Below are 15,471 nucleotides of genomic sequence, written 5' to 3' on the forward strand. Positions count from 1 at the left end.
CATCCTGGCCAACATGGTGAAACCCCGTCTCTACTAAAAATACAAAAATTAGCTGGGCATGGTGGCATGCACCTGTAGTCCCAGCTACTCAGGAGGCTGAGGCAGGAGAATCGCTTGAACCCGGGAGGCAGAGGTTGCAGTGAGCTGAGATTGTGCCACTGCACTCCAGCCTGGTGACAAAGCAAGACTCCATCTCGGGGGGAAAAAAAAAATTTTTTAAAAAAAGTTCTGCTCCCTCCTTTATTATTGATAATTTTAAATATAATGCCAATAGTATTCCAAGATAAACTCTGAATCAAACCTAAAGTTAAATCTAAAAGTAGCAACAGAATTCAGTCAGAAAAAGAGAAAGTAAAAACTCAGTCTTGCCCGGGTGCAATGGCTCACACCTGTAATCCCAGCACTTTGTGAGGCCAAGGCGGGCAGAACACCTGAGGTCAGGAGTTCAAGACCAGCCTGGCCAACATGATGAAACCCCATCTCTGCTAAAAATACAAAAATTAGCCGGGCGTGATGGTGCACACCTGTAGTACCAGCTACCCAGGAGGCTGAGGCAGGACAATTGTTCGAACCTGTGAGGCAGAGGGTGCAGTCAGCTGAGATCATACCACTACACTCCAGCCTGGCTGACAGAGGGAGACTCTGTCTCAAAAACAAAAAACAAACAAACAAAAAAAATCCCTCAGTCTATTCTCTACATAGACTAGTGGCAAGTTTTGCTACAACAAGGAAAGTGATCTTTCTTCCATAAATTACTCGTATTTAGACTTAAAGAACCTACCTCTAAAAATCACACACACACAAATAAAGGTTTAAAACTTTTGGTCGAGTGGGGTGGCTTATGCCTGTAATCCTAGCACTTTGGGAGGCCAAGGTGGGCAGATCGCTTGAGGTCAGGAGTTCAAAACCAGCCTTCCCAACGTGGCAAAACCCCATCTCTACTAGAAAAATATAAAAATTAGCCAGGCGTGGTGATATGCACCTGTAGTCCCAGCTACTTGGGATACGGAGGCAGAAGGATCACTTGAACCTGGGAAGCAGAGGTTGCAGTGAGCCCAGATCACACCACTACACTCCAGGCTGGGTGACAGAGAAAGACCCCGTCTCCAAAAAAAGAAAAAAAAAAAAGGAAAAAAAATTTTTTTTTTTTTTTTAGAAAGTCACTTCAAGTTAAATCAACCTCTTTATTTTATAGTCATAGGAGGCCAGGCACGGTGGCTCACACCTGTAATTACAGCACTTTGGGAGGCCGAGACAGGCGGATCACTCAAGACTCAAGGCCAGGAGTTCGAAACCAGGCTGGCCAACATGGCAAAACCCTGTCTCTACTAAAGTACAAAAATTAGCCAGGCGTGGTAGTGCAGTCTACAATTTCAGCTACTAGGGAGGCTGAGGCAAGAGAACTGCTTGAACCCAGGGGGCGGAAGTTGCAGTGAGCCAAGACTGCACCGCTGCACTCCAGCCTGGGCGACAGAGAGAGACTCTGTCTCAAAAAAAAAAAAAGTTATAGGGGAAAATACCAAACTGTTTCTCATCAGTTCCCTATGATCAGAATGTCCAATCATCAGAATAGTGAGGGCACTGATCACACTGAATGTACACAAGCGTGTCCAACTTTATAATAACATTAAATCATTATTGTAATTAAGTGTAGGATTCCTACTAGTTTTCTTTTTTTTGAGATGGAGTCTCGCTCGGTCGCCCAGGCTGGAGTGCAGTGGCACTATCTCAGCTCACTGCAAGCTCCGCCTCCCAGGTTCACGGCATTCTCCTGCCTCAGCCTCCCAAGTAGCTGGGACTACAGGCGCCCACCACCAGGCCCAGCTAATTTTTTGTGTTTTTAGTAGAGACGGGGTTTCACCATGGTCTCGATCTCCTGACCTCGTGATCCACCCACCTCAGCCTCCCAAAGTGCTGGGATTACAGGCGTGAGCCACAGCGCCCAACTACTAGTTTTCTTAAAGACAAAAATCTTTATAGGGAATCACTGATCTGATCATCAAGGGCCCCCACTTCATATTAGAAAGCCAAGTTTATTAGCAACAGAAGCTATATGTATTTATTTACTTATTTACTGAGACGGGGTCTCACTGTCACCCAGGCTGGAATGCAGTGGCAGGATCATAACTCACTACAGCTTCAACCTCCCAGGCTCAGTTAATCTTCCCACCACAGCCTCCCAAGTATGTGGGACCACCGGTGCATGCCACCATGCCCAGCTAATTTTTTTATCTTTTGTAGAGACAGGGTCTCGCACTGTTGCCCAGGCTGGTCCTGAACTCCTGGGCTCAAGTTATCCACCACACCCAGCCAGAAACATTAAACCAAAATTTTTTTAGTTTTAAACCAATGCTTTTTCCCCTGAAACACTTTTTTAAAGTATTAAAACATGATGATCATCTCTAAATCCTAGAGGTTAATGCAAAATATGCATTTCAAAACTAAATTGAGTTAAAAGTGAAATATCCTTAACTTGCATTAGAAACGTGGGATTCTGTGCAAATCAAAATCCTGCAAAGCTTTAGTCAAACAGAAACAGCAAGTACTTCAATGACAACAGGTTTAATCCTTTTAATTTTTACATGAAAAATTCTTTTTTTATAGGCAGCAAACAAGAGGACGTCACTCTTATAAAATATATACATATATAGGCTGGGCATGGTGGCTCACACCTGTAATCCCAGCACTTTGGGAGGCTGAGGCAGGCAGATCACCTGAGGTTGGAGTTCGAGACCAGCCTGACCAACATGGAGAAACCCCATCTCTACTAAAAATACAAAATTAGCTGGGCATGGTGGCACATGCCTGTAATCCCAGCTACTCGGGAGGCTGAGGCAGGAGAGTTGCTTGAACCCGGGAGGCGGAGGTCGTGGTTAGCCACGACCGCGCCATTGCACTCCAGCCTGGGCAACAAGAGCAAAACTCCGTCTCAAAGAGATTAAAATATATATATGTATATATACACATACACACACACACATACACCTTAGTTAGGAGCTATCACCAACAATTTCATCTGATTAAAGAATCATATATACATACTCCTAGTAACAAAATCCATCTGAACAACTTTTCTTAATTCACATAATGAATTCCTGAATTTACTACCGTCCTGTACAAACTTTTCCCTTCCCTCATAAGAGGTTATTATGGTGATTTAAGTTCTTTTGAACAGTCTAAAATCTGTTACAGTTTGTTGTTACTCCCTCAGGTCCTCTCTACTTCTCAAGTCATTAAATCATCAAAACCTTGACTGTAAAAATAACATCTGTGAAACCGAAAAACAAATTCTCAAAAATCGAGCCATTTACCTCTTCTTTGTTTTCTGACAAAGTTAAGTCAATATAGACAGGTTCATCGGTAACTGTAAATGACATCACTGCACTCTTTTCTTTGTTTTCTGATCGGACCTGCCTAGATAACAAAACCAGCAATTAGATAGCAAGACAGATTTAATTTATTTCCTAAAAAGGCAAACACCTAAGGAGGCACGGAGATCAGTACATGAGATTCCCAATAGCTTTGTCATCTTTTGAAAACTAGTAAAGTGACTAAAGATCAAAACAACAGAAGCATCCATGTCACTACCATATAACATGGTTGCTTGAGAAAAGAAAAAGCAATAATGCATTTGTGGCAGATTTAAACAATGAGTAACATTCTCTGTTTTTTTCTATTGATCTGTTTGTCAACCTTGATACTAATACCACACTGTCATGATTAGTGCCGCTTGATAATAGGTCTTGAAATCAATCTTAGTCCTCCAATGTTTTTCTTCTTTTTCAAAATGATTTTGCCTATTGTCATTTGTATTTCCATTTGAATCTCAGAATCAGTTTGTCAATTTCTCAAAAAAAGCCTGCTAAGATTTTGATTGGGTCTGCATTGAATCTGTGGGTCAATTTGGGGAGAATTAACATTATAATGGTATTGAGTAAAGAGCACAGAAACAGACCTATATATACACACCTATGCAGTTGATTGTCATTATTCATGGATTCCTTATTTGCAAAGTCATCTTTTGCAAAATTTTATTTGTAACCTCAAAATCACTGTAACAATTTTATGCTCCTTCGGTCATGCAGACTAGTGAAAAATCTGAGTTGCCTAACACATTCAATGTCTTCAGCTAAGGTAGCTATATTCTGCCTTCCCACTGCGGTTCTCATACTATCAACAAGTAGTTCACCTAGTACCATGTTTTTTGCATTTTTGTGCTTTCTTGGAGATTTCACTAATTAAAACGGCCCCCAAGCATAATTCTGAAGTGCTCTATGGTGTTCCTAAGCACAAGAAGGCTGGGATGTGCCTTACAGTGAAAATGTGTGTTAAATAAGTGTCACTCAGACATGAGTTGTAGTGCTCTGAATTCAAAGTTAATCAAAAACATATGCATTAAATATCTTTAAATAGAAACAAACGTAAAACAAGGTTTTATATATTAATGACAAAAATGTTACAAGCTGGCTACCTTTACAATATAAATAATATAAACAAAAAAATAAATAGATGACAAAAATGTTACAACTGGAGGCTCATGGGAACCTAATCTATTTCTCCAAGGAGTAATGTTATTGACTAAATCAGTGTTCATGGGGACTTTATATGACTTAACAACTATAAATAATGAGAACCGATATAGGGATAAGCGTGTGGGTGCAGGGATACGTGGGTGTGTGTAGGTGTTCGGGGTTATAGGGGGAGGGGTATATGCAAAACCAAGTTAGCAGAGATCATCTTTTCAACAAATGATACTGGGATCCCTGGATATCCATAATGCAAAAACATGAATCTTAACATCCCAGCCATTAGAGAAAGCCAATTTAACACCACAAAATACCACTACCCACCTATTAGAATGGCTAAAATTAAATGCTATACCAAGTGTTGATGAGAATGTGAAGGAATTCCCATCTTCATATGCTGCTGGTAAAAATGCAAAATGCCACAACCATTTTGAAAAAAAAATCTGGCAATGTCTTGAAAAGCTAAATGTACACCTATCATATGATCCAGCCATTACACTCCTAGGTATTTACCCAAAAGAAATGAAATCACATGTCCATATAAAGACTTGTACACAAAAAATGTCCATAGCAATTTTATTTGTAATGGCCCAAAACCTGTCAACAAGTCTCTGAGAGATTACAAGAAGACATGAGGAAACACATTCATTATCTTGTTTGTGGTGAGGGTTTCACAATGTATATGTAAGTTACAACTCATCAGTTTGTACACTCTGGTATGTGCAGTTCATTACATGTCAACTATACTTCAATATAGCTGTTTTCAAAATTTAGGTACAAATTTTAAAAAATAATATATAACTAACACGATTTACAAACATGATTCAAATCAGCTTCTTTGGAGTTCAGAAGAAAATTAAGAGTTGATTTGATAAATTCTAAATGTTTTCATGCAAAAATTCTTAGTAAAATTCACTCTAACACGAAGTCATTCATGTATGTTCAAAATCTGTGCCATCAGACCACTATGCACAGTATCTTAAGTAATCAACAGAAGATAGTACTGGGGTTTGATTTATATTTTAATCTTTATTCAGCAAGAAGCCTTCAAATGTTATATCCTCTCAGAAATGTGCCTTTCAAAGGAAATTATCAGGGAACTTTAGGCCTGCTCTACCTATCCCCATGCAAATTTACAGAGCTCATTGGGCAGCTTTTCAATATGGGTTTTAATATTTTTATTTTGTGTGTGTTAATTTTAAGTTTACTTCCTTTATTCCAGGAAGCCCCCACATATAATAGACACTATTCAGGTTCTTAAGATTAACATAAAGCAACTTCTGAAATTTTGTAGCTGGAGACTCCTAGGTACGAGGGAGCCTAAGTGGTAAAACATTTGAGGTTGAAGCAACCAGTAATGCCAGGGGACCCTGGTAGTAGATTTTAATTTTTTAGCACTACTAATTTCTTATGTAATTGTTAGACCCTCTAAAACTAAAAGAATTTATCTCCATTGGCTCTTCTCAAAAATCAAACACGAAACAAAACCAAATCCGTTTAATTACAAGAGTCATAATTAGGAATTATGGTTTTGCTGGTGGTTTTGAAGGTAAACGGGCCCACATTTTGACTTATGACCCCCACACAACTACCTCTTTGAGGAATACATATTGGATGAGTACCACTTCTAAATGAGTATTATCTTGTATAAATTCATAGTAACTTTATATGGTGAAGAGCATGCTCAACTAATTATTACTAAGATGAGAATTGTCCATGAACAGCAGGGTGGTTTTTTTTTTTTTTTCAAGCCAACTTCACCATCAGATGCTGCAATCAAATCCAGGAAATTTATTTAAAAACTTCTTGATGACTTTGTATCACCAATTTTTTTTTTTTTGAGACGGAGTCTCGCTCTGTCGCCAGGCTAGAGTGCAGTGACGCGATCTCGGCTCACTGCAACCTCCGCCTCCCGAGTCCAAGCAATTCTCCTGCCTCAGCTTCCCGAGTAGCTGGGACTACAGGCCCGCGCCACCACGCCCAGCTAATTTTTGTATTTTTAGTAGTTAACAGGGTTTCACCATGTTGGCCAGGATGATCTCAATCTCTTGACCTCGTGATCCACCCACCTCAGCCTCCCAAAGTGCTGGGATGACAGGCATGAGCCATGGCGCCCAGCCTGATTTTTACTTTTAAAAGAGGTTTCAAAGGGAACTAGTTAATAGCAGCTACTGCAAAAAGGAGTTACTGGAAATTCTGAGACAGCCAAGCAATTTTATGCCCTCCATAAACAGGCATTACTGCATTAACCCAGTGGTGCCATACATTCCAAAATCAAAGGTCTTTCTAAACTTTTTAAGTTATTTCTAAATTGCCCAACCACAAAAACATTCAGTCCACTGTATCACTAAACAAGCACAGGAGGCTTTATTACATAATGCACTTAATTTTTTCTCAGAAAGACCTGTTTGATAGGCAGGCTCAATTCTTTATTATGACTCAATGTAAATCCAACATTACATACAACAAATAAAGTCCCATATTCATAATTTACATTAACTACATAAGCTCTCACAGATTCTTTCAATGCTACCTCCCAAATCCAAAAGAACTACATACCAGACATTAAGTAACCGGTCATGTACTGCTCCAGATAAGAAATAAAGACCTGTAATTCCATCAAAGGGTTGGCTCTCATTAGGAGGTCTGATGGTAGTGAACATCAGTGATGAAACTGGCGTTGCATGTCCTGTGAAATGCTAGAGAAAGTTAAATCTCAGTTAGGAGAGCCAATTCAAAGCAGGGACAAAAATTAATAGTATATATGTATCAAAACAAGCCATATGTGATACATATCAGAAAGGAGAGCTCCACGATGAAGTAACTGTTCAATTCAATTCTAAGCAAATAAGGTTATTTGTGCTATAATTCTCCCACTTTTTAAAAAAATCCATCTGAAAATACTGAAAATTTAGATGTTCCTTCTAACTCCTATGACCCTACCACTCGGCACCTTTATTTCTTACATTCTTGAATTAAAGATTCACTTAATTCTATCCATTTTAAAAGGCATACTCTTGGGTGCTCAGACACAGCCAAGGAATTGTAGGTCCTCATTTTACTCTCAGTGAGTCGAAACCACAATATTAAGGCATCATCACAGCACCAAATGTTCAGTAAGCCCTGAGTGAAAGCTTTTTCCTCCTCCAAAAATATAATACTAAATCTCCACAGTCAAATACAGTAAGTGGACTAAATGCTGGATGTAGGCTAGAAATCAAAATTACCATAATCATCACATAGTAAAAACTTTTTTATTAAGAAAATCTTTTTTGAGCTAGGCCTGGTGGTGAGCGCCTATATTCCCAGCTACTCAGGAGGCTGAGGTGAGATGATCGCTTGAGCCTGGGAGGTCAAAGCTGCAGTGAGCTATGATGGCGTCACTGCACTCCAGCCTGGGCGACAGAGAGAGACCCTGTCTCAAAATCTGTTTTGTTTTTTATAAGGTAACTTTTTCTTTTTTGTGGACACATAGTTGGTATATATAATAAAATTTAAATTTTAAAAAAATCTTGTTTCGGCTGGGCACGGTGGTTCACGCCTGTAATCCCAACACTTTGGGAGGCCAAGGCAGGCAGATCACAAGGCCAGGAGATCGAGACCATCCTGGCTAACACGGTGAAACCCTGTCTCTACTAAAAAATACAAAAAATTAGCCAGGTGTGGTGGCGGGCACCTGTAGTCCCAGCTACTCGGGAGGCTGAGGCAGGAGAATGGCATGAACCCGGGAAGCGGAGCCTGCAGTGAGCTGAGATCGCGCCACTGCACTCCAGCCTGGGTGACAGAGCGAGACTCCATCTCAAAAAAAAAAAAAAAAATCTTGTTTCTTGAATATTGGTTCTATTCATTTTTCCAACACATTTGAAGTAGACATGTCTACTCTTTTTAACATCAACAAATCAGATTAGGAGGCTAACTTTTATCCACTAAACTATTTGATGTGCCTGACAATGAAGAATTTGTATTCTTAAAATAATATCTTACGGTTCAAACTTCTGCCTTTCTCTGTGTTTACTCTATAATTTTTATGCTTACAAATAATTTGATTCGCTCACCCTGTAGACTTCTTTGGTCTCCAAAACCCATAGTTTGATTGTTCGACCAGCTGAAAGCAACATCTTTCCATCTGGGCTGATACATAGGGAACTGACACTGCTATTGTCGCCTTTCCATTTGCTATATTGTGAAGAGAAAAAAAAAGCATCTCAATACATGAGAGAAAACTTTACTCAGAGCAGAAAATAACAAAAAAACAAACTGAACAACCATTAAAAATATTGCCTCAGGTCCTATGACAATTACATTCCCTAAAAGCTTGTGTCAGGTAACTAACCCTGGACATACCAGTGTGATAAAAGCTTCACTGATTGGGTTCCTTAACACAGCACAATCTCCCTTTGGCAGGCATGGGATAAAGATTCTCAACAAGTATCAGAAAATGGGTGAGTGAGAGAGTGATAAGAATGTAAAATGGGTAGTTGTACATCCTGTGACCCAGGAGATGAACTTTGTGCATGTCCAGGAAAGTTCCATATTGGCTAGACCTCCCCAAGCCCATCCTAACCCTACCTCAACTCTTGCTTTCTCTGGAAGGCTGGCCTTTAATTAATTCCCTTAATAACACAAATGATTTCTCAAAAGTTGCAACCCAAAAAGGTTATTTCTACCCCAAATCCACATGAATGCACCCCAATCTGACAGGTAAAAATTAATTAGGTACAAATGATTCCTTTTCATTACCTCAAATATGATTAGAAGCTTGAGTCTTTGCTGTTTATTACACATATTAATGCTGTCATAGGCAACAGGGAACTTGGCTATTCACTTATAAAATCAAGAAGTAACAGCAGGGGCTGGGCATGGTGGCTCATGCCTGTAATCCCAGCACTTTGGGAGATCGAGGTGGGCAGATCGCCTGAGTCCAGGAGTTCGAGACCAGCCTGGGCAATATAGCGTGACCCTGACTCTACAAAAACTACAAAAATTAGCCAGGCATGGTGTAGTAGTCCCAGCTACTCAGGAGGCTGAGATGGTAGGATCGCTTGAGCCCGGGAGGCAGAGACTGCAATGGACCAAGATCGCACCACTGCACTCTAGCCTGGGTGACAGAGCAAGACTCTGTCTCCAAAAAAAAAAAAAGGAAGTAACAGCAGGAACCTTAATAACAAAAGAGGTTATTAAGAGGCTGGGCACGGCAGCTCACGCCTGTAATCCCAGCACTTTGGGAGGCCGAGGTGGGCGGATCACAAGGTCAGGAGATCGAGACCATCCTGGCTAACATGGTGAAACCCTGTCTCTACTAAAAATACAATAAAATTAGCCAGGCGTGGAGGACACCTATAGTCCCAGCTACTCAGGAGGCTGAGGCAGGAGAATGGCATGAACCCGGGAGGCGGGGCTCGAGATTGCGCCACTGCATACCAGCCTGGGCAACAGAGCAAGACTCCGTCTCAAAAAAAAAAAAAAAAAAAAAAAAGAGGTTATTAAGTGGAAGAAAATGTATGGTTCTGCCAGTCAACAATGGAGTAAGTCAAATCAGTCATTAGAAAAACAAAATTAGATTCCTACATTATGCCACACATGCAAAAAATTAACTGATTAAATTTAAAAGTATTAAAACAGGGTATGAGAATGTTTTTATAATCCTGGGGTTAAGAAAGGTCTTCCACAGCAATTACAAAGCAGAAATTATAAAGAAAAAAAAAAAAGACCTGACTTAATTACATAAAACTTCTGCTCCACAAGTAAGTCATAAAATTAAAATATAAGTAAAAAGTGGCCAGGCGCAGTCGCTCACATCTGTAATCTCAGCACTTTGGGAGGCCAAGGCAGGTGCATCACTTGAGGCCAGGAGTTCAGGACCAGCCTGAACAACATGGTGAAACCTTGTCTCTACTAAAAATACAAAAATTAGCCAGGGCTGGTTGCAAACACTTGCAATCCCAGGTACTCCGGAGGCTGAGACGGGAGGATCGCTTGAACCCCGGAGGCAGAGTTTACAGTGAGCTGAGACACCACTGCTGTACTCCACCTGGATGACGGAGTGAGACCCTGTCTCAAAAAAAATAAAAATAATAATAATAAATATATATATATATATATATACATACACACACAAGTATGTGTATATATATGTAAAAAGCTAGAAAAAAGTATCAAAAATATATATTACAAAGGATTAATACTCACAATACACAAATAGCTCCTTCATATCAATAAGAAAAAGAGCTCAAAATAAAAATAGACAAAGGATATAAACAGGCAAACAGGCAATTCATAGGAAAAATACAAATTGTTGATAAACACGAAATATTCAATCTCACTGATAATCAAAGAAATGTAGCTATAATGTACAAGAGAACTTTTCCCTGACCCTTATCGGCTTCTAAAATTTTTGCCAATTTATCATCGATTCCTACAGCTTCAATTCTCATTTACATTCAATATTCAACATATATTCACTATGTTGATACATATATAAAAGACACAGTCGCCATCCTGCCTAGACAAGGCTGATATGCTTCCTTAATCTACCTCCCCACTCAGTATTGAAAATGCTAGTTAGGCTAATAATAACTTCTATCCTCCCCACACCCTAATCCCTCAGGAGATTTGCAACTCAAAGCATAAATCAGCATGATCTGGGAACTTGTGAGAATTATGCACTCTCAAGCTCTAACCTAGCTACACCTACTAAATCAGATCTGTATGCACAAGTAAGATGTTATGTACATTTAAGCCTTAAGAAGCACTAGATGAAAAAATTCCTCTCTGGGAAATGTAACTGGTTCCAGTGGAATGACCTACACATATTGATATTTGACGGCTTCCCAATCACTCTATAAATGAAGCACAACAATTGAAAAGTCACACACTTACAACTAAGCCTTCCAATATTTTTTCCCCCAAACAGGGTCTCACTGTGTTGCCCAGGCAGAGTGCAGTAGCAAGATAACAGCTCGCTGCAGCCTTGATCTCCTGAGCTCAAGTAACCCTCCTGCCCCAGCCTCTTAGGTGGCTAGGACTACAGGTACACACCACCATGCTTGGCTAATTTTTTTCATTTTTGTAGAGAGGGGGTTCTCACTGTTTCCCAGGACAGTCTCGAACTCCTAAGCTCAAGCAATCCTTCCACTTCAGCCTTCCAAAGTGCTGAGATTTTAGGCATAAGCCACCACGCCCAGCCACCAATCAGCTTTCTAATGCTTTGTTTCCAAATAGCAACAGGCAGCCCAGGATCTCCAGTGATTTGAAGGATGCCTTAAACATAAAAGAGGCCAAATCAAACAAATGAAAACACACCCACAATAGACAGGATGTAAGGAACAAAAGAAGATAATTCATGGCCAGGCATGGTAGCTCACACCTGTAATCCCAGCACTTTGGGAGGCCGAGGCGGGTGGATTATCCGAGGTCAGGAGTTCGAGACCAGCCTGACCAATATGCTGAAACCTCGTCTGTACTAAAAATAAAAAATTAGCCAGGCGTGGTGGCAGGTGCCTGTAATCCCAGCTACTCGGGAGGCTGAGGCAGAAGAATCGCTTGAGTCTGGGAGGCAGAGGTTGCAGTGAGCTGAGATCGTGCCATTGCAATCCAGGCTGGGCAACAAGAGCGAAACTCCGTCTCAAGAAAAAGAAAGAAAAGAAAAAAGAAAATCTTGGGATAATCATCATTCAGCAGAACTTACAAGACAGAGAAGTTTTCCAAGAAATGAATAAAATTGACTAACTGATGTGTCCAGAAACAACTGAGAAGATTTATACCACTAATAGAGAATGACCTAGTAACTAATAAAATGAAATAAAAACCAAAGCAATTATAAAGCCCAAGAAAGCAAAATTTTGTACAAAAAAATATATTAAACATAGGAAAGTCTAAGGCTCAGCTGTAACAATAATTAACTAGTCATAATGTAAACAAATACTGCTTATCAAACACTGATACAACAATATTGAGAGAACTGGAAGGGGGAAAAGAAGGTAAGAGCTAAATCCTCATCTTCCACAACAGAAAATCAATACATAGCGTCTAGAACAGAAAACAAAATCAAGTAACGGCAGCATAAGAATGCTAACAATGAAGCTGGAAACATAATGAAGTTATGAGACAACAGTTTAGTGTATGAGAGGTCAGGCTCTTGTTTAATCTACTTCAAAACAGCAAAGTGGGGCTAAAGTTCACCTCACAGGCTTATGATTACATACAATAAAGCGCACAATGTGTTGAATGGCTCTTTGAACATTACTAGTCCCTATGTGAAGGACCTATCTTTGTGACCTCTCATCCAGAATACAGTAACACAGGCCCTACCCCAGACCTACTGGATCAGAATCTCTGCAGCCATTTCTAACAGGTTACTAACATAGAAACTACTATGTCTGCTACAAGTAAATGGAGCACAGATACTCACTGAGCCATGAGAGAGATGATTTACTTGCCTGCATCTCCAACCCCAAACCCCCACTTAAATTCTAAGCCTCCAGCACCACCCTGTCTGCTGGGTCTTATCTTTCACATAATGTTATTTCAAAGCCAACTTGTCTAAAAACCCCAAAACCATGTATCTCTTCTGACCATAATTTCTATCCTCTACCATGTATTACCCCTCTAGTACGTCCTCCCTCTAAATTGGTTTACTCGCCTAGTTAGCAAAGCTGAAAACTAAACTCAATATCCCAACTCAATGACTGCGATCACTCCCATTTTAACTTCCCACACTTACCATCCTACAACCAGATTACAGTAACAATCTATCTGCCTTCTCTGCCTTTGACTAGCTCCTTCCCCTAAATTCTACACATTGCTGACAGATTACTTTTTCCTAAAGCATTACTCTGAATACTCTATCCCAGAGACACTGACCTGCAGTGGCTTTTTTTTTTTGAGACGGAGTCTCACTCTGTCGCCCAGACTGGAGTGCAGTGGCGTGATCTCGGCTCACTACAAGCTCCACCTCCTGGGTTCACGCCATTCTCCTGCCTCAGCCTCCTGAGTAGCTGGGACTACAGACGCCCGCCACCACGCCCGGCTAATTTTTTTTGTCTTTTTAATAGAGACGGTACCCCGTGTTAGCCAGGATGGTCTCGATCTCCTGACCTCGTGATCCTCCCACCTTGGTCTCCCAAAGTGCTGGGATTACAGGCGTGAGCCACTGAGCCCAGACTTTTTTTTTTTTTGAGACAGCGTCTTGCTCTATCACCCAGGTTGAAGTGCAGTGGCACAATCATGGCTCACTACAGCCTCAACCTCCCAGGCTCAAGCAATCCTCCCACTTCAGACTCGTATCTGGGGCCACAGGCCATGCATGCCACCACACCCACTTTTTTTTTTTTTTTGTAGAGAGGTGGTTCTATGTTGTTCAGTCTGGTCTCAAGCAATCCTCCCACCTTGGCCTCCCAAAGTGCTGGGATTACAGGTGTGAGCCACTGCACTTGGCCAATGGCTCTCTCTTGCATACCAGACAGAATCTAAAATCCCAACTGTACCAGAACTCAAAAGAGCAGGATTAGAATCCCTTCTCTGGCAGATGCAGGACCATGGGCATCATTTTCCTCACGAGGGTCCTCAACTACACAGTAGGTGGAACTATATTCAACAGCCCACATTTACTAAGCATCTCCTATACGGCCAACCTCAGGATCAGGTGGTTGAACTATAATCAATGGTCTATGATCTTTATCTATGACACAAGGCCAGGCTCTTAGGATCCTTTGACCCGTATCATCTGCCATCCATTATCCCCTAGTATGTCCCTCCTCTGAATTAGTTTGCTCTGTGCCAAGTCAATCTTTTACATTCCTGTCTCCCTGCATTTGCTCCTGCCATCTCCCCAACTTCTTTTCTCCACCCTTGAAAGGATTCTCCCACCCTCCTCTATCCAAATCTTACCTATCCTAGAAGATCCAACTGAAATCCCTTCTCCTCCTCCAGGCCTTCCCAACACTACTGTACTCAGCTGACAAATAGTCACATGCTACCTTGTGACATCTCTCATACAGTTGCTTTACTTTTGTACCATTTTTAGCTTTTATGTAATTTTATGTATTTTACGTGCTTTAGTATTTTATGTGTTAAAATCTTGCATGCTCGATTTGATTAAAAGTTCTTTGAAAATGGAACCTATAACCTTATTAATGTCTGCATTCCCCACAAGTCCAGCATTTATCCACATCTACTGCATTTCCTGATATCATGAATGTTACTCACCACTTTACTTTGCATGTCTGTACGTTCCATTCCACAATATGTTTATCATCTGAACAACTATATAAACAGCCACTGTCTTGATGCCACTGTATGCAGTTGACTCTGTTGTCATGTCCACCACTCTGTAGATTAAAAAAAAAAAATTTAAGGCTGGTCTCAAACTCCTGGGCTCAACTGATCCTCCTTCCTCGCTCTCCCAAGATGCTGGGATTACAGGCATGAGCCAGTGCTCCTGGCCCACACGTGGATATTTTAGATCAGTAGAACTAGATAGAGCCAATGGTGTATTTTTTGAAAAGGTTCCACTGGTGATCTGAGGCCAGTCATTGGCAGAGGAAGTGAAAGGCAAATAGAGGTGACCATGTTAGAGATGTAGTTAATAATCTGTAGAGGTAGGAGTCAACTCTTCTTTTTTTTAACAATGACAAATGAAAATGAATACATTTACGGTGTACAAAAAAAAAATTTAAGAAGAAAATAAAACTTGTCTTATATATTATGATAATATGAACCCTAGAGTCATCACCAAATAATTAACTAAAATGTTAGGCCTTAACCTAACTAAAAGCTTTAACCTTTACCTATCCATTTTAGTTTTCCAACATCAAAAATGAGATAAACAGGGCGGGCGTGGTGGCTCACGCCTGTAATCCCAGCACTTTGGGAGGCTGCGGCAGGCGGATCACCTGAGGTCAGGACCAGCCTGACCAACATGGCGAAACTCCCATCTCTACTAAAA

At 40.6% G+C, this 15,471-nt stretch overlaps 1 protein-coding gene and 1 non-coding gene across 2 annotated transcripts in view; both read right to left on the bottom strand.

The window, feature by feature from the left end:
* The window catches only part of WDR43 (WD repeat domain 43), a 53,619-nt gene that overhangs the window by 26,728 nt on the left and 11,420 nt on the right, over positions 1 to 15,471 (bottom strand). Inside the window, exons 3-6 of the mRNA XM_055253983.2 lie at positions 14,733 to 14,854; positions 8,582 to 8,702; positions 7,086 to 7,225; positions 3,312 to 3,414 (exon numbers count right to left, since the gene is read on the bottom strand). Coding sequence (XP_055109958.2) covers positions 3,312 to 3,414; positions 7,086 to 7,225; positions 8,582 to 8,702; positions 14,733 to 14,854 — 486 coding nt within the window. The remainder of the gene's footprint in view (positions 1 to 3,311; positions 3,415 to 7,085; positions 7,226 to 8,581; positions 8,703 to 14,732; positions 14,855 to 15,471) is intronic.
* On the bottom strand, positions 7,548 to 7,632 carry LOC129468707 (small nucleolar RNA SNORD53/SNORD92). The gene has a single exon (XR_008652785.1). It is a non-coding gene; the product is annotated as a small nucleolar RNA SNORD53/SNORD92 (small nucleolar RNA).

Source organism: Symphalangus syndactylus, chromosome 18 (genome assembly GCF_028878055.3).
Source record: "Symphalangus syndactylus isolate Jambi chromosome 18, NHGRI_mSymSyn1-v2.1_pri, whole genome shotgun sequence".
Taxonomy (NCBI): domain Eukaryota; kingdom Metazoa; phylum Chordata; class Mammalia; order Primates; family Hylobatidae; genus Symphalangus; species Symphalangus syndactylus.